At 46.3% G+C, this 27,436-nt stretch overlaps 1 protein-coding gene across 1 annotated transcript; it reads left to right on the top strand.

Annotated features, from left to right (window-relative positions):
* The first annotated feature begins 9 nt into the window (after window positions 1-9).
* Window positions 10-22,127, top strand: LOC8029934 (peroxisomal membrane protein PEX14). The gene is made up of 9 exons (XM_029979996.4): window positions 10-326; window positions 466-567; window positions 673-757; window positions 2,886-3,032; window positions 6,084-6,172; window positions 9,751-9,921; window positions 10,183-10,268; window positions 10,359-10,461; window positions 19,874-22,127. The coding sequence occupies exons 1-9, from the start codon at window positions 270-272 to the stop codon at window positions 19,973-19,975; spliced, it is 942 nt and encodes a 313-aa protein (XP_029835856.2). The 5' UTR covers window positions 10-269; the 3' UTR covers window positions 19,976-22,127.
* The last annotated feature ends 5,309 nt before the right edge of the window (window positions 22,128-27,436 follow it).

Genomic DNA, 27,436 nt, shown 5'->3' with positions numbered 1-27,436 from the left:
TCTCGGTTTTCTATATATAACGACTTAGACAAGAAGCTCCAAACAAGTAGCTATCAATCCACTCCAATTCAATCCATTTGTCTTGACGACTACTTTCGTGTTTTTTCCTCGAGCTTATGCGCATCTACAGTGCTCGCAGTGTAGATTTCGTTTAATTACATCAGAAACTGGCGTGATAATGAACTACGTAGTACTGTGCGACACGTGCGATAGTGCTTAAGTTGGCGAACTCTCTGAAAATAAAACGCAAACAGAAAAGAACGCGAAAGATGGAAGCGGACACTACGGGCTCTGCATCGACTATTTTGGAACCACCGGAAAGCCGTGTAAGTGAATTATAATTAGTCGTCATAGTTTAGGCGAAGTCATCTTCAGACGCTGTAGCCTGACAGTCGTTTCTAGGCAAAAATGAATGGAGCAGTGAGCGATTACGACGAAGAAGTAATGTGCTACTGTTCGTCACAGGAAGTGAGCAAGAGTACGTGCAATCCAGGAACGACAGAAGAGTCTGCCACTGTTCAACCCACGCAGCAAAGTGAGCCTGTGCAGCCTCCGAGAGATGCACTTGTGAGTACAGGTTATGTTACCAGTGGAATGGCTTTGTATTCAAATTAAGCATGAGCTGATGACCACAGTTTTTACCTTTTTTTTTTTTTTTTTTCTCTCTTGCAGGTATCTACTGCAATCCACTTCCTCGAGAATCCCCGCGTGCAAGCTAGTCCGCTGTCTCAGAAACGAGCATTCCTGCTCAAAAAAGGTATGTAATGCGTCGCTTGTGTGAAATAAAAACGTTCATTGCGTCTTCCAGCCAAAAAAAAAAGTAGCTGTGTTAAGCTGTTGATTAAAAATCCTGAGACTGGGACGACTGAAGGTAGAGTGAGTAGGCAGACGAACTGGTTGATGTTACACATTTTTTAAAAACTGGAGGCGACGTACAATGAAAAAGGGGACAACACACAAAACGAGAAGGGACGAACAAACACACAGTCTCAAAAACAGCTGAAATTTATTCAACAACGAAAGGGATTATGTAGGCAACAAATCCTACACAAAACACGAGACGAAAAAGAGAGAGAGAAAGAAATGAGAATCCTGTGCCAGAAGCAGTACAACAAAGCAACCTTTACAATATACTGAAAGCAGTGACCTCCTTTATACAATAAAATCCCCAGTCTCAAGGTTTTTAGTAAAATGTTTAACCACGACCAGCTTTTTCACCCTCTAACCTTTTGTTAGCTGTGTTAGTTATTCAGCATCTTTGCAACCTTCCCCCTTACCCTAAAAAAGAAAAAAAGAAGTTATGTTGGTCATTTAATGCCTATGCAACCCTAAAAACCAAAGTAGCTCTGTTAGTCATTCAATGCCTATGCTACACTCAAAAACAGAGTCTCTGCACAATTGAAAACAAAGTAGTTGTGTTGTTTTGACAGAAGTCAGCAACGAGCAGAACATTAGAAAAGAAATGCAAGTATGGTTGGGACAAGACGATACTATGTAGCCTGTGTTGGTAGTGTGCCAAAGGCAGCAAAATATTGCTCCATGGGCCAGTCCGAGCCGCTGTTTGCTGACCCCTGTTGCGGAGCAAGGTTTGTGGAGGATTAGCATACATTTGTTTGCAATAAGAGAGTCCTTTGGCCTGCTGTTGCAGCAGCTGTGAGCAAAAAAAAAAAAAAATATAGCCTTAGGGGGACATGGAGTTGAAAGGACCAAATGATGTACAATCCTTGCCATAATTTTTGTTTTGATTTTTTGTCAGTGTAAAGTATTTTGTAACAACCTGTTCCTCTGTAGAGGTTCATTTCTGAAAAAAAAAAGGTCCTCCTAGCTCCCCGAAGCACAGAATGTAATATTGTGTGCCAGTGCACACCTGAGCTCAAAAGAGGCGTTGCTCATTGTCACAGTGGAAGCCGATCAAGCCATGCTCTAGCAGGTCTGATCCGCAGGAGAAAGGGGTCATCTGCACGGTCGTAGCAAGATGGCTTCCACATCGTGTAATGCAGATGAGCACTTTCTGCTTCAGACCATTTTTATAGCGGTGGAAGTTTCAAGGATTGGCCACATGGGCTTGTTGAATAGCCATTTCCAGAGTGACCTTGCGGCAATAGAAATTGTGGGGCTGTTCCAATATACTCTTGTGCCGACTTTAATTCTTTGTATATCCTTGAAGAGGCACGAATCATTCTCTTTTATAATTGGAGCTTAGAACACATAAAAAGCAAAGCAAACACAAAAGGAGGTCATCACATACTGTTTTGCTTTCCTTCTGCCTTCTCTGCAAGCTGAAAGTACAAAATGTTAAACCAGCGTAAACTTCGTTTCAGCTCCTGGATAAACTCGCATGCTGTACATCTGAATGTCACAATATGTCAAGCAGCCGGTGGGGGAGTTACATATTCCTGGAAAGGTCTATTAGGCATATATTTTCCTGTCTACAAATGCGGGCAACTACTGCGCACTGATTTATTAAAATGAAAAAAAAAAAAAAAAAAAAACAGCAAGGAAAAAGCTCTTTCTTTATATTGGATGGAGGAAAAACAAAAACATGAAAACCCAGAAACACGACGGCTGAGAGGGCTAACAAAGTTAGAGAACCCATTTAGCAGTTACTGTCGATAAGTGTAAGCTCGATTGTCCGAAGTTCGCATCAGCTTGTTTTCACTTCCTTCGTGACCTCAAGATTTGTGTATGAAATTTGATTGCTTTCTAGATGCTTATACTTTTTGGTGCTGCCGCAATTCATCAATATAATATTGTGATTGTCCCTTTATCTTTCTTGAGCTTTCTTTTTTGTCTGCACACATACGTCCACCGCAGTCAAAGTTGGCAACTTGCTTTTCTTGCACCTCGTCAGCTTATGTTTTCTCTGAACCACGTTCTCCCCACAGGATTGACGAATGAAGAAATCGACAGCGCCATTGAGCGGTCCCGGGCTGCTCCGGTTGCCAACGTCAGCGGCGTTTCCGGCCCTTTTCCCCCTCCTCTCCCGCCTCCTGTCCCCATGGGAATGCTTCCACACGCCTTGCAACCACCAGGTAAACATACCATAGAAAAACTGTCCCCGAAGAAATTTGGGTTACAGGTGAAGTCCCTCGATCAAATTCATGCTTCACGTTTCTCCCAAATACCGACAACCATTGTTGTGCAAACGTGTGAGACATGTGCCACGACGGGGTGCTCTGCCACCTTTTGCTTCTAAGGGCTGCAGAGGCATAGTCCTCAATCATTGGTGCATTTGTTGCTACTGTCGAGACCGGTTATAACGAAGTCAACGGGAATCGGAAATCACTTCGCTATATCCTTTTCTTCGTTATATCTGGACTCATAAAAGCAAACCCCCCCCCCCCCCCCCCATGAAAAAAAAAAACAACATGGACTTTTATGGGCACATGTTTATCGTGCCTGCAGAAAGTGATCGAGGCTTCCTTGCGCGCTCTCTGCTAGATCGGAGCTGCTTCTTGCCAACTCCAAGAAGCTTCGATCGAGAAAAGATCTTGCGAGCTATGTACGGACCGTGTAGACAGCTGCGACAGCCGCTGCGGAGAACGCCGTCAGTGGACAGCATTCTTTACATTTGTGCTCTCTTTGATGCGGATGACACGCTTTTGTTTCAAGGAGATTGCCTTTGGCTTCCCCACTGAGGTGCCGGGGGTCATGTGGTTTGTGGGCCGCGTTTGCAAAACGAGTTACAGCCTGCAAGGAGTCAAAACTCAAAAGCGTTCACCTTCTGCAAACGCGTTTGCCTCTCCGCCCAGTTTTCTCGCCACACTGGCCACACGATGACCAAATGCAGCCATACTTAATGCAGCCATTGGAGGCGTCTGCCATTATATTGCAAATGCTCTCAATGGTTGGAGTTGTTTCCTATCTTAAATATAGGCTCTCTCCGTCATGTCTGCCGGTGCATTGTTGCTATAGCGCCCCGAACGCCCCTGTCAGCATGCGTGACGGCTTCAATGCATGCGATGCGGAAAAGCCGCTTCACAGATGAGGAGGGAAGAGCGGACGACGATGGTAGAGGCTGTCGCCGGCGGTATTTGCAGCATTGTCTGCGGCCCTTTCTGGGTGGCTGCTCGGCTGCGGCAGCAAAGAGCGGTGGTCTGAGACTTAGTAAACTTCCCAAATTTTATTATTATTTTTTTTTTAATTATTGCAAAATTTCTTTTTGCTACGTGTATCCATGGGAGCCGCTCAGTTTCCTTTGCTAAAAACAGACTTAAATGTATTGAAAAAGTGCAAAAGGGAATGGGGAATCGTGATCGCTTCGCTGGAGCCGCCGTTTCGTTATAACCGACTTCGTTATAACCGGTCTCGACAGTACTTGCAATAGAAGCGCAAACACTTTCCAATGGTTACGGGGGGCACCTTTGTGTGGTTGGTGATAGCATAAACAATGGCACGCGAGCACCGGCCGACTGGATCATACGCGATACCTGCCAATTACCCCTAGAAGAAGCGTAGAGAGGCTGAGTGCATGCACAGAATGTAGTTATGTGAACATTAGCATGGACAAATAGTGCAGTTGCAAGTCCTTTACAATTGCTATCTTTCTTAACCTGTCTTTGGAAGCAGTAGCACGTCCCTGGACTCCTCTTGCCACCAATTCCGAACCTCGAAGGTCTTTGAGGCTTTGCAGCCGAGATGAGCCCTGGTGCAAAATACATAGTGGAATGTAAATAATGCTACTATTATGACAACATATTAAAACAGTGCACCAGCAGAGAAGACGTAGGACAGAGCTCTATCCTACGTCTGCTCTTCCCTTCTTCTCTATATCCTTCACTTCTCTTCTCTGATTTTGCGCTGTTTTAGCAGGTTGTCAGTTTACCAGTTGGCTCAACTGACCACAGCACTATTATGGCTTTAGAAGGCCTACTAGGCATGTCAGTGCTATACAGTTCATATCCTATGAGCTTTATTGTCACGTGTCCACTCTTCGACCGACCTGTCACATTATAAATTGAAAACTGTTGGAAACTAATTGAATTTTGCTTTGGCATCCTATGCTATTCACAGAACATTACTTTTGGCTTAGTGTTTGTGCACCACACTAGCCCTAAAGTGTCACTCTGCTATTGAAATGTGTAGAAGCCTTGGGAGGGGAAAACTGGACTTTAGGAGTTAATACAATTCGAAGTTTGCATTCTTCAAGTGCAAAGTAGTGCGTCTTCCTTTGCTGGTACCTCTCTATCGCAGTGCAGCGCATAATTTGCGGCAATAAATCGTTGTTCCTTTCAGGGTGCCACGTGAACCTGCATTTTTTGTCTTTCTCTTCTTATAAATGTCAGTGCGTTTAAGACTACTGAGGCACGACGTGATGCGGTTAGCACAAATGCTCGGGGAAGGTATGTTCTTTGGACGTGGCAGACTTCTCATAGCCGTGCAGCCAGTCGCCGACCAGTTCAGGGTGGCAGAGAGGAGTTTCGTTTGACCCGCCTCCAGCTCGAGCAAGCTTCCTCCTACCTTTGACAACACTTCGACGCATCATGCATCTCGAGCACGCATACGCAGCCAAGGCGCGGCAGAAGGCACAAAGCACGTGCTGGAGGCCGGGCATTCAAAAGACGCGCCCTGCCGTTCTCATTCTGTCTGAGAATATAATAGCGCTATTTCGTTACGGCTGGTAAGCATGTGTCTTTTCCAAGCTCCCGAGAAGTTAGTGTGCCTGGGGGGGCGTCTGATATCTCCTGTGTAAGTGAGAAATCTAGAAAGCGGAGTAGAGCCGCTAGCCCGGTGTCTTAGGTGTGCGTGACACAGTAGCGATACTCGAAGATACCTGAGTACGGCACTCATTCGTATCAAAACGGGCAGGGGTGGGGACCGAACCCAGGATTCCCGGGTTCTGCAGCATGAGCTTTTGCTCCACGTGTTCCGAGCTGCGATGCACCAATGCGCTCGGCCATACTAGTTAAGTTTATGGAATTTGCTGCACGAATCTAATCTCCGCCTTTTTTTGCATGTGTGCCCGCATTCGTGGGAGGGAGGGTGACCTGCATAGAGGCACTGTGCGGGAAGGGGCATGGGCATGTCAGTACTCAAGCTGATCTTTGTTGCGGTAGTCATGCAAAAATCTTCTGTGTTTGCAGAGCTGTCCATGTGGACTTACATGAGGCACGTCTCTTCTTCCGTGGTGCTCATCGGAGTGGCCTGCTATGGAGCCTATTACCTCTACAAGGTGTGTTTTGTGCTGCGTGCTGGAAGTATTGTTCAGTCTGAAGCAGTGGCCCCTGTTAGGGTACTGTCGTCGGCATTGGGGGGTGCATGGCCACAATGGTGACTGGCACGTACAGTGTATCACACTGTTTGCATGAATGGATCATCGCCGGACTTTCTCATTTTTTTCTTGGGGCTGAAAAGCTCTCATCACCACTGTTGTGTAGTAGAATGCACTTATGGGCTGCAGCAACTTAGGCAGCAAAACTGTGTGCTTGACACTGACCTGTATGAGTAAAATGTAAAAAAAGTGGCTGTGCAATGTTGGTACTAAACGTCATGCAGTATACTGGCTCTGCCATCTGACGGATGCTGAAAATAACTGATGGTACCTTCAGTATCTTGAAATTGAACCAGTCTTGACACTTTTGATGCTTTCTCAATTGTCTCCAGTACTCATTAAAAAGCGAAGTCAGTCCATGCCATTTTCTGCTGCAAATGCATGGCAATATTTTTCAAGAGGGGTGGGGGGGGCTAGGCAAGTCTTATTTTTTTTTTGTGGGGGGGGGGGGGGGGGGGGGGGTATGAGTTTTTTTTTTTAGACTAGAGCAACCCTCGAATTATGTGGCAAAAGCCTCGCTGTGGCAAGCCACGATTACAGGCTCTATAATGTCATATTAAGATGGGGGTCCTTTGGTCGTATTATTCTGCTTTCATCGATGCAAATAAGAGTGAAGTGCAAGACACATGCGCGGCACGTGCAAACCATCGGAGAAATGGCTGCTTTGACTCGCCAAACATGACAGTTCGAGACACATGCTTCTGACGCGTCATTTCGTTCAGCTTCGCCCAGTTCTGGCATCCCTGCAAGGAGGCTATACCTCTGAATGAATAGATGGATGCTGGCCGTACCCTTTGTAACTGGCGGTAGCTCGCGCCACCTAGCCTAGGAACCAAAAAGAATATTCCTCCCCTTGCCCTTCTAATGTTACTAATTCCTCTTGATCGTAGGTTTTCCGGCTTTAAAATGAATAACTCCATTAAAGTGCGTGTGTCTTTGAAGATTTTACATAAGTTTAATTTTTTGCTCAACATTCGCTTAATCACGATGGACCGAAGCGGACCTTAGGAGCCATCCCAGCTAAGCGAGCACTGCATACAAATCGTGAACACGCACCCCGCGCATTGCTGCGTCTCTTCCGAAGGCCACGTGACACTCGCGTGGCATTGGAATGGCTCTTGGTGTCCGCTGCTTGCTGTCCATCGCGAGGTGAACGGAGTACATTTGGGTCTCGACAGCCTCAATCGTTGGTCCCAGAAGACTGGCTTGCTACGAATGCGCCAAATCGGCCGCTTGTTTCCTGCGTGGGGGAAATCTTTGTGGCGTTCATTGCCTTCGTGGTGATGACTCGTGCGATGCACCACTCGCATCCGCTTCCGTGGTCCGGCATTTCCTCTCCCGATCAGGCCGATTAATGTGTGACAATGCAACGTTTGTGCCGTTCGTGCCGCCGTCAACTGCGGCCCTGTGGTGAATATCTGGCAAATCGGTTGCGTGCCTGAGCCGGACGACGCCCTGTCGTTCCGACATTTCGTACGTCGGATCAAACAGTTCTTAAGTGCGCGTGTCTCGCGCTTGACCTCAGATTGCCAACTTCGATGGCGTTAGTTCGATGAACACGACGAATTTGAGCTTTCGTCGTGCTTGTTACACATACCATCGAGCATGTTCACATTTGATAATCCTAGTCGTGTAGCCACCCCGTTCATCTGTCGCACAAAAAACGTTGTGTTCGCTGCAAACATGAGGACAAAATTATCTGCGGGCACGCCTCAAGCACACTTGAAGCGTGCTTTCTTCACACATACGCATACTTTGAACATGACTGCAGACGATTTTTGTATATGTCCAATGTGGCAGGATCGTCATACAAGAAATAAACATGCCTCAGACTGGGTCTGAAGACTGTCTTTTGTAAGGCCTACTAGCAGTGTGACCAGAGTGTCTGTTACCGAAACACCTTGTCGTCAATACCCCCGAAATCCCAAAAGGGGGGCAGGTGCACCCCTTGCACCCACTTTCAGAAGCCCGTGCATGCAGCTTGTAATGCTGAAGATAGTGCATAATGAACTAAGGACAGCGTGTTCAAGTCCATGGGCTCAACTGGCTCCAGCACATGCTCTCCATTCACTCGTGTGGAGCCTGGTTAATATACGTCCACTGAGTTTATATTCATCTACCATGTCAGCAACTTCTTGGTACCTGGTTTAGCACCTAAAAAAATATATATTTGAGTTCCAACTTTCTACCATATTTTGCAAAAAATAATGGCGAGCATATTTCTGCTTTCCCGTAGATTATGTGGTGTGTCAATCAGTCCAGTTTATGGAAGAAGCAACATTGAGGGGTGAGGTCAAGAATGTGTTTAGGAATCTGGCCCGAGAGGTTGAGGGCTTTCTATGCTTGCACTGACAGAATCATTTTTATACTAGTAAACATCCTGATCACATTCTTTCCATAAATGGCAATGACGGGCACGTTTAGTGCTCTGTAGAAAAACTGGCGTATGAACAAGTTTCATTGAAAGGTGGGCCTGTATCAGCAAGAAGCAATAAATACCTGACCGCTGGGAACTGCTCGAGGAACTTGAAGTGCTGACTTAGGCACCGCGGTCGATTACGTAAGGATGTCATTGCAGTGCCATTTGTGCCACACCGTACCAAAATGCTTACCTGCTGTGTCTTGCTCCTTTTACTAAAACTGTGAGGCATTTGTGCCAATATTGTGCCAAAAGTTAATTTTACTTTATAAATACTGAAACTAATAGCTCGGATGCTAATAGTTTGGATTCTCCTCACATTATGGGGTCATTACAATTAGCTAGTTTATAGGAAAATTTTAGGCCTTTGAACATCACTTTTAGTAATGCACTATTTGACTTGATGTTTGCATTGAACACTGACAGTACTCGGAAGTTATGCAATATTCCAGTGGCTTAGCCAGTGGGCTCGTGGTGCTTCAGCTCTCCCTTTAAAATCCAGCCGACCCTGTAATTTTACCCCACAACTCCCCTCCCTTGCCCACCACAGCCCCAGTCATGTACAACCCAAATTCGCCCCCCCCCCCCCCCACCTCCCCCACTTCCCAGGAAAGAATTCCTGGCTACAATACTACAATGGACCTTATTGATCGTAATTTATTTGGGTGAGCTTTTTAGCCCCATTGAGTGTGTCTCTTACCTCACACCGTTTCACTGCAGAGAAGCAACACCCTCCGTGCGGAGACTACTTTACTTCACCCCTGGGCGCAGCTGATGTGACGGTACCAATCGCACAGCATCACAAGTGCACGAACATGGTGTTTGTCATGTTTCTCTTTGTATTCTGTCATTGCTGGACCAACCATGAACAGGGAAGGCACAGTGACTCACGCTTTTGACAATGATTGGTCCCATCAGCTCGTTGCGTCGGCTGCGTCCGAACTTAAGATGAAACAAAGTATAGGAAACTTCTTCCGGAGTCCCTGTAGGGGTTTGTTGATGCTATTGTTGTTATCCCAAGCTTCAAGAACCAAAGTTTTGTGCCTGCCTTGTTTTTTAGAGATTCCTCGAGCCATACCTGAGGGGCGAGGAGCTGTCCAAGGAGCAGAACCGCCTGGTGCAAGTCCAGGAGCAGTTGGATGCCCTGACGTCGGCCATCGGCCAGTTGCGGGAGGCCGTTGCTTCGCTCGAGAGCTCCGTTGGCGAGGACAGGCGGAACCGTGGTCGTACCGTGAGTGGGCCTCTGTCGAGCCACTTCATATGCACAGAGATAGTAGTCACAGACTGGCATGACCCTCCTGGTCATGCCAGTCTGTTACAATACCACGGAAACTTTTATAGCTTGCCTACAAAATTATTTGTTTTATAAGGGAAAGTTTATTTGAATTGGGCGACGCACTACCACAGTTGGAAAGTCTCAAAATTTCCCATAGAAAATGCATCTGGTACATATACCAATATCTGACGCACCCTCTCAAACAATCTCTTGCAGGAAACGCTGGATGCATCCAAACAAGACAGCACCTTGTCCGATCTCAAGTCTGAGGTTCTCTCCGTGAAAGCGTTGCTGCTCAGCCGGTGAGTTTGCTTCTATTCTCGAGTTATTTTGCTTCCGAGGAAGGCAGGTTGCTTTGAACGGAAGAAAGACTGTGAGTCTCCCGTGTGCAGGAACCAGTTTCCGAGCACGCCAAAGGTAACCCCCCTCGCGGTCACCATTCCTGCCTGGCAGCTCTCCGCCGGCGGCGACTCCAAAAAAGAAAACGGAACTGCTGTGAGTTGTCCTTCTGCTTTTGCAAAATGCTTAATTAAGGCCCGTTCACACGCTACTCCTTAGGACCAAGTGCCTTATTAAAAGAAAACAAAAAATCATATTATTTTTGAATTTGTTGATTTTTGGTCTTTGCTCGCTTTATTATCCTCGGACATCCCACTTTTACAAGTGTATCAAAACAATGTTCGGTCAAGTGGTTAGAAAATAATATATCCTACTGACACTCGGTGACCCGGAGGATCACAAGTTTATGTGAATGTCGGCAATCCTCGAGAGGCTGTCGCTCGGGACAACAGAACTTTCTATGTTTTTCTGATTCGATTTGTGATAGACAACACTGAAACACTGTGCAGACGTAAACAGAGAATGTTGTCGGAGAAATGTTTAGCGCGGCCTGCTAAGCCTGACCGCGGTAACCGCGACCGTTCCGACGCAGTCGATGCTGTCTTCACGTTTGTCAGCACTACATAAGAAAAGATGGCGTCTTTCGCAAAAAAACACAAAACACGTGGCTGTGGCCCTGTGAGTTTAGTGATACGCGACATTGGTGTGCCGACGATACTTGTGAGCGGCGCAACCGGCCCCGCTTGCCACGAGTGCAGATTCTCTATGCATTCGGGAGTCGGGCGGAAGCACGAGGCATTTTTGTCGTTCCTCAAACTACATTAGGAAGAGCGAGTGCCCCTAGGGTTCTTTCTTTCGACGGTTTCGTTGAAACATGCTTGATGAGATGGAGACATGCAAGCGCAAAGCGAAGCTATTGCGCGAGTTTCTCCGTCGACTTGAGAGCCGTAAGCTTCAACGCTCCCGCTCAATTCTCGGCCTGCTAGCACCGGTGCACCACGAGACATTCTCTAGCAGAAAGTTTGTGCCTCTGTCAAAAACTGCCAACCAAAACCTTGTGATGACTGAAATGCTGACGGGGGGGGGGGGGGGGGGGAACAGTTAATGTAGCCGATGACTGACTGCACGTGGTGTAAGAGTAGTGATAAAAGTCGCAGCATACTGTGGGACTATTTTATCGACTCTAGATGTTTCCTGGACACCCTACTTAATGTCTTACCACATTTTATGTAATTACGGGAGATATTTGAGGAGCACACATCTTTTAAACTTTCAAATGCATTTTTCTTGCTTTGCAACTTGGGGTTGTCTTCACAGTTTGTGCACTCAGTTTTGGGTACTTAAAATCTTTGAATTGTAATTAAAAACAAAAGATGTTCCGTAATGTCCTGAGAGATGACCCACTCACGAAAGATAGCCCACCCCTATTTTTGGCTTGATTCGCTATATTTAGTACTGCCCACTCTTAGCAATCGTATGGTTTTCAGATCTATGATGACATCTGCTCAAATGTGGCTAGTTAGCGATGACGTGATATAAGCCAACATTACTGATTGAAAAGCAGTTCTATATCCTTGCTTCATTGCCCCTCGCCACAGTAACAAGTTTGCCAGGGACACATGACCTCAAAATACCATTTTTTAAGCTTTTCTTGATTGCACACAGAAAGTAAGCCCACTTCTTATTTTCACCCAATTTGCTATCGATATTAAATGGGCTATCTCAGGATATTACTATCTGAAGATATATAACGTGCCACTATCTATTGGAAACTGCAATATATTAATTAAGTTTTACAAACTTTAACAAAATTCTAGAGGGCTTCTAAAAAGAAGGCTTTATAACATCTTCGTTTTTCTTTTCTAAATTAAAAGTTTTATATGTAGCTTTTGGCCAGATACTCGCAGTGTCCACCTCATGGGCTGCAAAATGAGCCATTGCACTGTGCTTCTTAAAAGAAATCAGTGTGCCTGGGCGTTTGCACCAAAAAACCTTTCTATGTAATTGTTTGTTTTTAAAAGAGAAGATGAAACTTGATAATTAGCAGAAGTTTCATTATCCTAGGGCAAATATTAGAAAAAGGAAGCGTCTCCGACCTGCATCTCTTTTTAAAACGTGTTGAGACGAGAGAACACATTGGCACGCTGACTCCTGTGGTGACCCTGGAGCTACATTTTACCAGAGCGAAGGTTTTGTGGTATTTGCGAGGTCAAATGTACATACTTACTACCTATGAGGAATGGGTGTATATAACATTGACAAAGTTTTTCGAGCCAAAAAGAATGATTGATTGGGAGGAGAAAAATGGGACCGTCAGATGTTCCCCGGCTACCTGATAGGTTGCACCGGTGTGCTTTCTCGTAGGAGATTTAAGAGGTTTCAGTGCACAGAGTCCTAAGAAGTTGCAAGTGTGCAAACAGGCCTTTACTGTCTTGAAACCGCTCTATAGTCCGTTTCACCCTACATACAAGCGCTGTGGATACTATGAGTCATCGGAGCTATTCAAAGGCCCTGTGAGTGTCACATAACCTTAGAGAGGAGGTGCAGCGATGGACGGAGACATTATCACATGCTACGATCGCGGAGCGGGATCGGCTAGGTTGGCTCGTTGTGTCCGCTGCATCTGAACGTATGGTGAAATGGAGTATAGCAACAGCATCCTGCCGACGGATTTCCAAATCTTCACATTCTTTTTGTTAAAAATATTGAACCAGGGAGCTGTTCACACAAGTATTTCTAGCCTAAAACCCATGTACTACAACCAGTTTGCAACATTAAATATTTGCCGCATTGATGTTCTTGCCGTGTCGAACCGTAAGTGCTTGTGTCGACGTTGTAACCTACCGTAACTTTTCTTTGTGGTAAAGCTAAGCTTTCTCGAGCTTTCAGTGTTAGTATGGGCGACTGTGTTTCCCCTTCCCAGCAGTCATTCACAAATGGATATGAAACACATCTCTCGGTCCACTTATATTGACAACTCACAGATCGATGCTAGGGGGGCCCGAGGCAGCAGACGTTCACTGCTCCCAGGGTCGTCGAGCAATCTATGCACGTTGCTGTTGCTACCGTCGTTGAGAGCAGAGTGTGATATCGAAGAGAGCCCGTGCCATTCGTCCCTCCCTTTTGTGAATTCAGGCCCTTTTGTGGCCACCGCCGCCTCGGTTACATCACTGTCCTCTTGCGCGACACTTGGAGATGGTTTGTCCTTGTCGTCGTAACTGGGTCACATGACGTCGGGCAGTGGGAGGGGAAAAAACTCTGAAGGAGCCACGCGAAAATCTTAGAGGTGCACTAAAGTGCTTTTTGAAAATATTTGTTTTTTGGTGTTATATTTCATAATAGCTGTCAGTTGACATCTATATGTAGTTCCAGATTACACCATTGCCTACTGATTCCACGACAATCAAAATCATGCAAACTCTTTTCCCTCGCGTTTTATTTTTTTTCTGGACCAATGGAGATTTCGATTGTTATCATTATACCTAGTTTTGAGCATGTTCGCATTGCATTTTGACAAAGACGCAAAATGTTAATGTTGCAAAAGGCATAATGCTAAAATTTCACTTCAAAACCAATGAACTATAATTTTTCTCGCTTTTTGCCATACCCAGAGCAATGTGTCCACCTTACTCTATCGGCTCCGTATGATGGATGGATGGACTGCTGGAAATCAATTGTATTCTTTATAACGGGCGGTAGCTTGCGCCACCTAGCTGCGGCGGGCCGTCGCAGTTCGTCTTTGTCGTGCATCGTGATGTCGACAGCTGCACATGCCCAATCGTGTTGGCCGACGCTGGCTGGGAACGGGAGTGTTTACTCCAGCCTCATTCGCAACGTGACCTAGCGCCTTGTAGCCCGGCGTGCGTCGGCGTAGCTCACAATGGAAAAGCAGGCCGCACTCTCTGCACACCGAGGACTGTAGCTTCCCCAGAAGCTCGCACGAGCACCCCATTGGGGAATATGGATGTCGGTGTTGTCAGGGCCAGTCGAAGTGGTGCTCAATTATGCGATCTGAACCTGCTATTCTTGACATGTGTCATGTCCTGTTCTCGTGTTCCTGTGCTGGTGTGCATATTTAACGTTTGTGCGATCGACTGGGCGAGTGTGTGCGTGTACGTGGACTGCTCTTCCGAGGATACGCTACTCCCTAGGTGCGGGGCCTAACATGCCGGACTCGCATGCACGTTGTGCCGGCAAAAGTTGGAAGCTCAATGACATGCTGAAGGCCATTCCTGGTCGAAACAAGCGCTGTCGAATCTACGGGAACAGTGAACCCAGTGAAACATCTGCTATTTAGCCAGCCAGAAATGTTCAACTGGGGGGTCTCAGTCTATAAACGATAGTAGCGGTAGAACGAGGGGACTTTGTCCCATGACATCTTCATGTGTAGTCTCTAGTGGGATGAGGCAGTTATTAATGCAAAACCATTAAAGGGCAACTCCGCTTCTTTTCCATAGTGCAAAACTATATAGTTCTCTTTGTTATCATCTACAAAACCCCCATGGCAAATATTACGACGGAATTCCGCCTAGAAGTTCATTAAAATCGCTGTCAAAGTTTGACAAGCACGAATCCGCTGGTTTTGGATGAGACGTGCGGGCCAGACAACACTGCCCGGCTGCATTTCCGCTTCCTCCAAATTCCTTCTCCCGGCACGTCCGCGACGTCATCAAACATGTACAACTTCTTTTTTTTTTAATTTTGTTTTTTTTTTCCCGGGGAGAGCACGGGTGGCGCCAGCGCCGTGAAAGACGTGAGTGAAGCGCTCGGCCGGCCCGGCGCTCGACTATTGATACTACTGATAAGCCGATCGCCTCGTTGAGCGCCGGCTTGTGTTACATCGCATACTTTTGAACACCAAGTAAAAGGAGGAGAGGGAAGCTGCTTTTGTAAGAATTTTGAGTGACAGGTTAATCTTCTATAATCTTCTGGGAGGAGAATAGCGACGCCTGTGCTTATCCAGGGGGCACAAAGGAGGATCCTGATAAGAGGGGAGCTCCTTCTTCCCCTTGTATATCACGTGGGTGTACATGCTTAGTGATGCCGAATATACAATGTTGTGCGGCTTTGCCCCCGTTTCGGTTTCGCTTTGTGATCATGGCTAAAGTAAAATTACACGAAAAATATTTTATTTTTCGCGAAACAAAAGATTGGGGATTGTTTTTGAATGCTTCAAAAAGCAAAATCGGCCACTATCTCAAAATTTTTGAAATTAAGCGGAGTTGCCCTTTAAAGGGCAACTCCGCTTCATTTTTTGTTCTGAAAAAACAATACAGTCCTCTTCAGTATCGCCTAGGAAGACCACACGTCAAATATTACGACGCAGTTCTGTCTAAATGTTTCTTAAACGGTCCGGCAAACCTTGCAACTCGCCAAGTTGCCGAAATCGGCTGACTCGAGCAGGCGAATTCAGGCGCAACCAACAGCGCAGTCAAGGCTACGGCATGGGCGGAGCCAACATTGAGCTAAACGTCATCATCATGGCCCCCTTTTGCTTGTTTTTACTTCTCCGATCGAGCGTAGCGCATAACGTCAGCAGCGTTGCCTCTCGGCGCTCAGCGGTGTCCACGTGATAGGCGTATGCGCCTGCGAAGCGCGCTTCTTGGGAGCAGACCAACTGCCCGCCGTGGTCCCGCAGTTACCGCCGTCTTCTGAGTCACAACCACCGTCGTCGTCTCACCGTTTGTGATTATTGCCTCTCGGAGTTTCGTCCACACTATGGACACCACGTGCGCAGAGTCGCAGACTTATGCCGCAGTTGTGCAGACGTCGTCGAATGCCGTAGACACTAAAACGTGGTGAAAAGTGCGGTGCAGACGACACTCGCGCCTGCCGCACGCCTACCACCATCCCGCCCGTCGTTGGGCCGAGGATCACGTGACATCTCGTACCACGTGATGGCCATGTACTTGGTGGCCCGAGGCCAATGTTGCCGGACGGAGCCGAAGTTTCGGTTTCGATTTCCGCTCGTGTTTCAAATTAGATTTAAAAATATATATCCCATTTTTCGCGAAGCAAACGACGTAGTGTCTTTTACTAGGGCTTTTTAATTCGAAATCACTTATTATCCCGAAATCTTCGGAATTGAGCGGAGTTGCCCTTTAACTGTCCCATGGAGCGAGCCGACGTCATCAGCTGCTGTGCCAGACGGCGGATAAATTCCCCTCTCCCAATGGAGCGAAGTGAAGCCGCGATCAGGGGCATCCCAGCTTTGAAGCCACGCAAAAAGCCGAGCCAAACGGCAAATAAATTCACCTCTTCAAGTGAAGCCGAAATCTCATGGATAGGGCTCCCATTGGCTGGCGCACGCATGGTTACAAGGAACGAGGCTCCCATTGGCCGAGGCACGTCACTTTCAAGGAGAGCCACCCCATGGCACTACGTGCCCGCGCCAGATAAAGCTCCGCTATAGCGCGTCAGGAAAAGGAAGCGTTTGTCTGGTAGGGCCTCCCAGAGAGCCTTTTGCTTACCTGGCTTGCTGTGCGACTGAATGTAATGATGAGACCTGGGGTGCCATGCTTCACGGGTGAAGGGGTCACTTGAGCAGGGCTCATGCAGCGTGCCATACCTCAAGGTTGATGACCGCAGCAGTTTGATGTCATGCAGCAGAAACAATCACAAAGCTAATACTGCTACAGTTTTGCAAACAAGCAGAATAGATACCATCGAGCAGAGTGTCTGAATCTGAACAGCAGCTAAGCCCAGTTGCTGGAGCAAGCGTGCCACGCATATTGAACACTTCAACAACAATATACTAAATGATGAATTATAACCTCGTCACTCAGAAATTACTACGAACCAATCCACATGCCAGCATGGATTTACTGCATTAACGTGTCAAGGGAAAGAGAACCAAAATTGCTGCGAGAAGTCTGTCTCCCAGCGTAAACCCGCAGTGCGTGCCACCATTTTCCTTTAATGTTCATAAGGTTGTGATGCCAGCGATGTCAAGAAAATGAGTGGAAGTGACTGACTGGCAGTGTGCTATGAATCACCTGGAAGCATTGGCTGCTGTATTCTTGACTTGTCACTGACTATAAGTGGCTACACTATTGGTTTTTATGGCAACCAACAGCAAAAACGGGGATGACCATTGATTATGTGTTTGTGCTAACTGTATCATGCTGTCTACCTGTAAGGGGATGAATTTTAGATGCCTTTACTTTTTGCACTTGTTTCATTGATTTTAAATTCTACATCACTCCTTTCATTTTCATTTTCACACCTCTCAAAGGGCAACTTTGCTTCGTATATGTTTCTGAAAAATCGATGCAGTCTTCAGTTTCACCTAGGGAGACCACACGTCAAATGTTTCAACCTAGTTCTGTCGAAGTGTTTCTTAATTAAACGGTTGGCCAAACTTTGGAACGCACCAAGTTGCCTAAATTGGCCGACTTTAGCATGCAAATGTAGGCGCAATCAACAGCACAGTCAAGGCTACAGCGTAGGCGTTGCCAACATTGAGCTAAACATTATCAACATTGCCTTTTTGTTTTTTATTACTTCTCCAGACAAGAGCGCAACTCCGCTTTATTTTTGTTTCAAAAAACGTTCAGCCTTTCCACTCTTGTGAAGAAGGAAGACCAGCGGAGCTGCACTCAATACACTGCCAAAACGCGCACGCACCCATTTCCCGCTTCTTCTCGTCCGACACGCCGCCGATCGTGGATTCGTCTCCGGCGACCCAGAGTCGGTCGCACACGGTGCACGTGACGCAATACGGGTAATCCACGAACTCCCTTCGAAACATCGCCGTCGCGCCCGGGAACTGTTCAGCCGGTGTGGAGTGCAGTCGTCGCTGGGCCTCACGCTTGCGCTTGGCCTCCGTGGCATGATCGTCGTCCGTGGCGCTGGCCCGCCAGCGCCCTTTACATTGCTGGTTCTGTTCTTGGCGGTGGCTTTCCAGGCGAGCAATGTGCTCTTCTTCGGGAAGGGAATCTGAAGCACTCGACGCAGTGGAAGTCGAGGCAACAGCGGCTTTGCGGCGGTTACGGACCCATTCGCGCTGCTGCGTACGTCGCCCGTCCTTCCGCAGCCAGTCTTCTTTCCCTGAAAGGGCTCGCGGCCGACCCATCCTAAGTCCAAACTGAAACTGAGAAGAGCGTAGGAAACAGTGCGGCAAAACAGACGAAGACGAAGAAACACACGTGACGAGCGCTGCGCTCATTATGTGTGCTTTTTTTTTGTCGTCGTCTGTTTTTCGCGCTGTTTCCTAATATGAATTCCCACCAATGCGCCGCCCAACTATTCATTCTTCTATGATAGCTGTAGAGTGCCTTCATACACACACCCTAGATAGCTGGAAAGGTTGGCGCCATCTACGAGCGATGGCAGCAACCATACTGGTTGTATGCTTGCCGCCGTCGCTTATAGCTGGCGGTAGCTGTTCAGAGGTGTTTTTGTCGACAAGTGTTTTGTATCGGACACAATCCTCGGGATCCTAGCTGTTAACAGCTCCGCCGCAAAAAAACAGTGCAGTCCTAGCCATGTTTTTGGCAGCCTGAGGCCAATGTTGCGCAACGGAGCCGAATTTTTGGTTTCGTCTGTTACTCACGTTTAAAGTAAGATTTTTGCAAAGCAAATGACATAGTGGCTTGAAGTCATCCAGAAAGTCAAGGAGCGCATAATTTTACAATCCACGTCTCAGATTCGGGCGGAAGCTTCAAATCTGGCTTTTTTAAATAGTTTTTTGAATAGTTCCTAGCTGTGCAACGATTTTAACATTGAAGGAATTGGCATCTTCTACTTTTGACATTGTTCATCTCGTCACAAAGGGCAGAAAACACACCTCCTTCCTTCGAAATGTTGCAATTCCGCCGCGTATTCACGAGGCAAAAATTAGAATATTCCGCGACCTGCAGCCGTGAGCGGCGGCCATGAGAACCACGTGGCATGGCGTCAGTGGGGGTCTCATAGAAAGCAAGTTGTGCAAATACCTGCTCGATAAAAGGTAACTTTTCTATAAATTTGTCGTTCCCACGCAAATAGAAATGCGTCAAAAACCTGGTATCATCGGCAAAACATTTATTATACGGAGTTTCAGTGGTGCCATCTATCCTAGGTCCACAAAACTGTCAACTCTATCTGCCACCGTGAACAGCCGCCAGAAGCCGGAGGGGGAGGGGGGCAGAGCCGGACGGGGGTGGCCGGACAGGGATGAGACTTACCTCCTTTCGCCATATTGTTCGCGCTGGGCCAGCACGTGGTCACGCGGTCGCGAGCAGAAGAGTTCTCGCTGCTCACTGATGGCTCTAGAGAGAGAGCCTCACTGGAACCCCGTGCGACCCCCATTGACGTCACAGCACACGTGACTCGGAAGATGGTGAAGAACTTCAGAGGGGCCGAAAACCTCAATCTTATTACTTCAGAAAGGTTGTGACACTAACTCCGAAATTATTTAAGCAGAGCACTGAAATTGTTGTACAGCTCCTTTAAGCTTAAAAGTGTTAGGACGATTCCTAGAAATCATTTCCAGTCGTTTGCAATAATAAAGAAAATTGATGCTGGGGTTGTAGTGGCCCTTTAGAGATTTCAGTTTATCTTAGCCTGCTTTTTATTTTTATTTCAGTCTGGAGACTCGGAGGAGGAGCATGAAACCAACGAACAAAAAGATGACAAAGTGACCAGCAATGGACAGGTTGCTGCAAACGTTGCTGCGGCCCTGGTGTAATCTTATTGAGACACTTGTGGTCAAAGATCATGCCTGACAGTGGGAGTGCACATAATACGCATGTGCAGTGGTTTGCATTCTACAGTTGCAGCCAAGCATGTAGCCAGGATCTTGTTTCTTGAGGGAGGTGTGGGTGCAAAGTAATTTATTGGAGCAAAAGGGCTCTGTCCCCCATGGTAAATTTGAAATTGTTTCCACCGCACACCTTCACGTTCATTTTAGGAAGGGAAAACCGAAAGGAAAGCGAAGAGGATGATAAAGTTTTCTGTTGGACGAGTTTGAAGGGATCAGAAATGTTTCTGCGTTTGAGTTTTACGGCAGGCAGAAACTTGATCTCTGCCATGAAATTGAAAGTTAATTTTATTTTCTTTTTTAAATTGATTTCAGAGTTTATCATGATTTATCTGTGACCTCTAAAAGTGACAGTTCAAGTTCCATAACATGGCAGCTGGATGCAGTTCACAGATTAACACGAGCAATGCATCAGCAGTTATTAGGGTTCGTGTTTCTGTTAGGACATTCATTGTAGTGATATCGCCAATTAAAGTAGCGTCCAAACTACAGTGTGTACTCTGAGCATTGTCAACCTATCTGCATTTGCGGGATGATATTGGCAGCATGAACTTGGTGGCAGAACATGTGCCTGTTTGTTCTGGTGACGAGTTGGATGCGCTGTTCTATTTCTCCGGTGCGTGTCGTATGTATGATGAATATCAGGCCCGATGAGCATTAAGCAAAAGTCAGAAAGTCGTTTTATGCGGTAGCAGCCAGTTCGTCGAACGTCGCCTTATCGACAGCTCGTCTTGTTGACAGTTTATTTCATCGAAAGGTTCCCGCGTTTGTTTCATCGACGCAGCTTGCAACGTTTCGTCGAAATCGTCTTCCCGCCCACATCGCTTCGGTTGCCGGAATCCGAATAGTAGCCTAGCTTGCCGAACCTTGGGCGTTTCCGATAAGGCCTGGTGCAAGCTCAAGCCTAAGATTATATTAAAGTTTCCCCAGGCAAAGTGAGGGGTGCTCATGCGTAGCGCAGGCTGTTTTGAGGTTTAGGATTAGGGCTCGAGAATTTGTTTTTTCTCTACCGGAGCCGCTTGGGTCGGTCTGCTTCTAGTGACTAGAATTAAAACAGTAATCCCAATTCAATCCATTTAGTAAAAGATATTTGTTGTCGATGAAACGTTGCAGAAGCACAAGTTCACGAAGCATTGCGGTGTACACGAAATGCGTGTCTATGAAAGGTTGTCTTGCCATGAAACATGTTTCCAATGAAACATGTTTCGACATGTTTCATGTCGAACTTCCGATCGGAGCCTGTTAATTTAAAGGAAGGAAAGCGCCGGGCAATGGACCTCTGTAACAACATGACACTGACCCAACTGGCTGGCTCCATCAAAAAAGCAGAAGGGTTACATCTTCATGTGTTCCTCAGTGCCAAAACTCATAAGGACGCTTGCCCGTTTCGCGCCATCGTTACTGAGCGAGGGACCTGGCAGCGCCATGTGGCGGCGTACCTTCAAAGGCACCTGTCTGGTTTGAACCTCACCGATCCTTTTCTTGTCCGCAACTCTGAGGCGGTGGTTGAATCGTTGATTTCTGAGAGGTACAGCAATCATGGTGTTTTCAGTGTGGATGTTGAAGACCTTTAAGGCCTGTTCATACATACGGTGCAGCACTGTAGACAAAACGCTGACTTTGCACGATGTTAGTGCTGCAACAGTATTCCAAAGCATGTAACCCAGCTATTTTTTTTTATGCATACAATGCAGTGCTAACTCAGTGCTTAGCCAATGCTAACTCTGTGCTGAATCAGACTGACATTAGCACTGATGCAGTGCGGACTTAGCGTTATCTCAGCTCTGAGATGCATCTGTGAACTGGCCTTCGGTAGGATGAATGAATGGTTGCAGATGGCTGAACCCTTTAAATCGGATGGCAGCTTGCTCCACCTAGCCAGCGCTGTTAATAGTTTTCTTTTTGTGCACAAGGCATGTTTTGTGGTTGGGAAAAGCGTTTTCTCACACAGCACGAAACGTGGGAGAGGCAGCTCTATTTCCCGGTTACGTGCCTGGTTGCAGCTACAGAAGCATAAGTGGTGATGGGTGAGCCTGTTGTTGGGACCTGCTCATAAATAAACTTTGCAAGTTACTGTGAATTGCAACGGTTTCACTTATCACTTATTTATTTGTGCTATTGCAGCACTCTTAAGCGGCTTGAAAAAAAACCTTTGTTATGGCACACTGACGAAACGAACAAAAGGCAGAAGGGAAAATACAACGCAGCCGAGAAAAATTACAGTTAAAGGGACACTGACAGGGTATTTATGCTCGCCGAGGTTTTTAGTTACACGTGACATATGAGAGCTCAACTACCCAGAACAGAATTTGCGGCTCGAAATTCGGTTTCTTTCCGCCCGAAAACCGCCGATCAAGAACTGGCCGGTTCGAGTCTCGCTCACTCTCTTTTCCGCGGTCACGGGCCGTTTTCTAAGGTATCGATGCGACCACCAAATTTAATCAAAGTCGTGGGTCACTGAAGGCACACACTCAATATTAAAAATAGAAAAAAATATGAAACCCATTTTTTGTGGCTTCAAAAAAGCTGTAAATACGTTGATTGAAAAAAAAAAAGTTCCACAGACAACCGGAAGCATTCTGTGCGTCCGTCGTTTCGCGTATCGTGGGACTCGCGGGGACGGCGATGGCAGCGGACGACGGGCGTGGGACCTCTATTTCAGAACTGTCGTTCCCGGTACCGGCGAATTCTGTCTACCGTTAAAAGAGAAATTTGGGACTGATCAAAAGAATTGGTATTCATCCCGTACGACACGCCCGGCCACCAAGCCGATTTGCACGAAGACGTCGCCGAGCCGTCGCTCCCTTCTCGTGGCTGAAGACAACGCTCGCGCAAACGTCAAGCACGACGTGTCTACTTCGAGTTGAATATGCACGCGTACGATTTCTTTACTAGGTGCGAATGTCCCCAAAGCGTGGTGCTTCCCGACTTCGACCCGGGAGTGCTTTTGCTAGAGAAAAATCGACAGCAAACTTTCCAACTTACAGTTTACCGGCTGAATTATTACTAAGGAAAGAGATCCACCAGAAACGAGATGCCCCAGTAGTTCAGTGGGAAAGACGTCCGCTTCACACGTGGTAGGACCGGGTTCGATCCCCCGTGAATTTTTTTTTTTTTTTTCAAACATTTTCTGATGTTTACATATCTTTTTCTTTTTTTTACAATCATCACTGAAGAAACAAACAAAAAAATAAACAAATGTTGTGGACGATATTTCGCTGAATTAAACATTATGGGATTTCCGTTTTGACACCTGCGAACTCAATGTAATCACTTTCTACAAAATGCAAGGAGCATATAAATCAGGTAGCGTCCGCTTTCCGAGGTGCCCGTAAATGTTCTACAGGAATTGCAGCCAGCCATTGGTCCCGATCCCGTTGATCTTTCGGAAACTCTGTCGCACAATGCCACTTTTCTTCGGATGTGAGCCAGCTCTTCACGCAACATCTTGGGTTTATTCTTTTCGGAGCCGATCATGGAAATTCACCACGGGCACTCACTACTCATCTCCAACTCCTCAATGTACAAAACAACTCATCTTGGAGTACAGAACAACGAGCGGAACAAACATAACTGCAAAAGAATCGCACGGCAAGCAGTTCAACTTCCCGCACGCCGCATCGCACGCCGCATGTCGTGTCGTCTGCTACCGGAGAGGAGAAAGAAAAAAAAAAAAAAAACGCACGGTCGGGTGTAGCCACGTGACTTCCGCCAGTCACTCTCTTCTCTCCACTTCTCCGACCTCCGTCGGGTTTCGGTTTCGGTTTCGAGCAGTTGCGTCTTTTGGCTTTATTAAAGAAATACGCTACTCTGTTGCAAAATATTAATTGGGTAGTCCTCCGACACCATAATGAAGCGCCTGGCAAAAAATAAAATTTTTTTTTGGGGGGTGTCAGTGTCCCTTTAATGTTAGTTATTGACGTGGGAGAGATTGGACAGGTCTAGTTTCTTTTGTCCACTGGCATTGTCTTTCTAACAATCAATATATTTTTTTTTTCTAAGATCAAACTATGCTTTGTTACATTGTAGGTAATTGTTAAACCTTCAAAGTGTTCTTTTGATATAAAAATAAGGTTACATCAAGTTGCATGGGTACAGACAACGGGAGTGACTTTTCACATCAAAACTGCCAAATACCTTGAGAAATTGCCTACGATGAGCTAACTCATGCGTAAAATTTAATAGAAGTGTATACATTATAAATTTCACCTCCCAGTCGTGGTCATTTCTAGGAAGAATGTTGCGGTGCCAGCGACATCAGAAGTGTTCTGGTGATCGGGGTGACAAGGGATGCTGAAGAAGGGTAGGTGGGGTGCCCCCTTCGTTCCGCTGCCACTGTACAAACGGGTTGTGCGAATATTCGACTTTTTGGAATAGTACTGAATCATACGCGGTGCGATTTTCGCTTCGAGATTAACTGCGATAATCATACTTTTCGAAGTGTTCATCGCGGCGGGTTAGTCCCGTTGAGTGCGCTTCTCACCGAGCGCCTGTGGACTGCGGGGAAGCAATACTCGCTAAGCTTGCGGACTTTGCGTTTATTGCTTACCCACAGTGCACAGGTGGTCGGTGAGAAGCGAACTCAACGTGGCTAACCGGCCGCGTTTATGATCTAGGAGACCTCCCGTTAGGCAGCGATGTCTCAACATCTAGTGTTCATCATTCACGCAGTTTCTTTTTTTAACGCGATAGATAGCGTTTCGGGCTTTGTGTGGCAAAAAATCCGTCGTCGGTGTCGGTGGGAGAAAAAAATCCCACAATAGACCGCATTTCCCCCTCCACTAAGCCCTCTGCAACGAAGAAGCCGCTACTGCGCCTGCGCGCCGTTGGCCTGCTGTAGAGTTTCGGCGAAAACGTTCTACGAAAACTCCCTAATGCAACGCTCGCAGCCACGTCTGACGTCGCACGTGACATCATGACCCTATCGACTCTCTAAATTTGTCGGGCAAATTTTCCTGCCAAATTTAGCGTAACATTTTACCGCCAAATTTAACGGAACATTTTAGCGGCAAGTTTTCCCGCCAAATTCAGCTAAAAATTTTCCGCTAAATTTTGCGGGTCGATAGGGTAATGACGTCACCTTGCTTCATATGGCTAACAAAACATTTTTAGCAATATTTGCGCCGTTAGACGCAATTTAGCTGCAGAATGTGGAGGTCGTAGCCCGCTGAGCCCCGCCCACTAACAAGGTGCTTACATCTCTCATTGGCTGGTGAGATGATTGACGTGTAAAGTGTTGGTTGTAATATTCTGTCCGTGCCGTAATAATATTTTAATGGACAATATTTTTTTTTATATTTGAGAAACAAAAAATTCATAATCTGTTGCAACTCAAGAAGGTAAGGCGAGGATAAGACGGGCCGGGGAGGAGGAAGCAGACCGAACGCTAAAGAGAGAAGGTGTCCCCTCTCTTCTCCAGCGTTCCTTCTGCTTCCCCCTCCCCGGCCAATCTTACCCTCGCCCTACCTTTTTGAGTTGCAACGGACTATGGTTAGTTATTGTTGTTTTCAAAAATATTCAGAGATTTTGGGGTTTCGGTTTCAGTTAAACGATAACAAACACCGCTGCCGGCGTTTACCGAGTGATCAACGAGAGCAGCTTGTCGAGCTCGTCTATATTAAAGGGCTTATGAAACGAAGATGTCCGATCTGGAAAGAATTGTCTGAGCATGAACTCTGGTTTTTTCCGTACTTGTGATACATTTCAGGAAGTTCATAGCTTTTTTACAAGTTCCCAAGGACATGCTTTCCGAGTAGCTCACGTTAATATTCGCAGTATCCGGAAATACTGGGACCATTTTTTTTTTCTTTAACTTCCCCTTTTCATGGCTTTTTTGATGCTTTAGTGCTTACTGAAATTAATATTCCTTCTGATTGCATCGCAGGGTATTCAATACCAGGCTACCAAACTTTTTCTTTTACTCGGCCGACGGGGAAAGGAGGGGGGGTGGCAGTATATTTGTAAGAGATATATGGTCTGTGTCTGAGCTAGGTTTTTGTTTCCACCAAGCGGAAGCAGTAGTATTACGGTTAAGTACACCTGAATTATCGTTAGTTTTGCTGTCGGTTTACCGGCCTCCATGTTTCAATGGGCGTTTATTTTTGGCTGAGCTTGATTCAGTGCTGACTTCACTCTCTTAGGAAGATCTTGTCTGTATGATAGGGGATATTAATATTAACACACTTCGCCCTACTTTAGCAGTAGTCGGGGACTATCTTGATGTTCTATCTAAATGGGGACTGCAAAATACTATTCGCGAGCCTACCCGTGAAGAGTTTTTATCGGGGCAGCTAACCGTATCTTGCATCGACCACGTAAATATTCGGGCCCTAAACTTAGCTACTCAGTCAGCGATTGTGGAAAAAAAACTTGCTGATCATTATTTTGTTTGTTGCTCGATAATGAAGCAATCTGATCTACCGGCCTCAGCCACGGATAAGAGGGAAGTTTCAATAGTTGACCCCCGAATTTTTGATAAACTTGTTGCGCAGCATGACTGGAACACTTTTTTGCTTACCGTCTCGCCTGCTGACAGTTATGAACAGCTTGTTACCCAACTAAACCGTTTTAGGCAAGCAGCTACGCGCATTGTAAAAATCAAGCAACGGAACTTAAACCACAAATGGATGTCTTCTGAAATTTTGGCTGCAATTAAGGAAAAGGACCTTCTATGGTCTCAGTTAAAGCGCTCTCCCAGGTGCACCGAGTTGCAACTAAAATACAAGATGTGTAGAAATAGGGCCAATGCAATGATTCGTCGCGCTAAACGATTTTACCTTCGTAGCAAATTTAACGAGGCTCGTACCGACCCCAAAAAAACATGGTCGTTAATCAATGATGTTAGAGGAACAAACACAAAGGCTACAAGCCATAGCAATTATCGCTCCCTTTTATCATCAGGGGGACAGAGTATCGCCAATGATTTTAACCATCTTTTTTCTAAAGTATCGGGTACCACGAGGCAACACACGAACTCGTGTACATTACGCAATAGCGTTTTGGAATCTGCTTATTTACCCTTCTTGGACGAAGATGAGCTTAAAACCGTTCTTTTCAGTTTAAAATCTAATAAGTCGCCGGGTATTGACGGAATTTCAATCAATGAATTACGTAGGTCGTTCGAAGTCCTCAAAACTGTTTCACTATCAATTTTAAACGGTATCATTTATAGTGGAGTCATTCCCTTAAAATTGAAAACGGCAATCGTTATCCCGCTTTTCAAAGCTGGAGCGCGAAATAATATTGAAAATTATCGTCCGATTTCAATTTTACCATGTATTGCTCAGCTGTTAGAAAAACACTTGTGCTTGGTCATGACACGCTTTTTGGATAAGCATCGTATTATGTCGCCCTCTCAGTACGGTTTCGTGCAAGGTCGAGGCACTCAAA

This window comes from Ixodes scapularis, unplaced genomic scaffold (assembly GCF_016920785.2).
Source record: "Ixodes scapularis isolate PalLabHiFi unplaced genomic scaffold, ASM1692078v2 PGA_scaffold1__304_contigs__length_218370807, whole genome shotgun sequence".
NCBI classification, from domain to species: domain Eukaryota; kingdom Metazoa; phylum Arthropoda; class Arachnida; order Ixodida; family Ixodidae; genus Ixodes; species Ixodes scapularis.
This window is presented reverse-complemented; position numbering and strand designations above follow the sequence as displayed.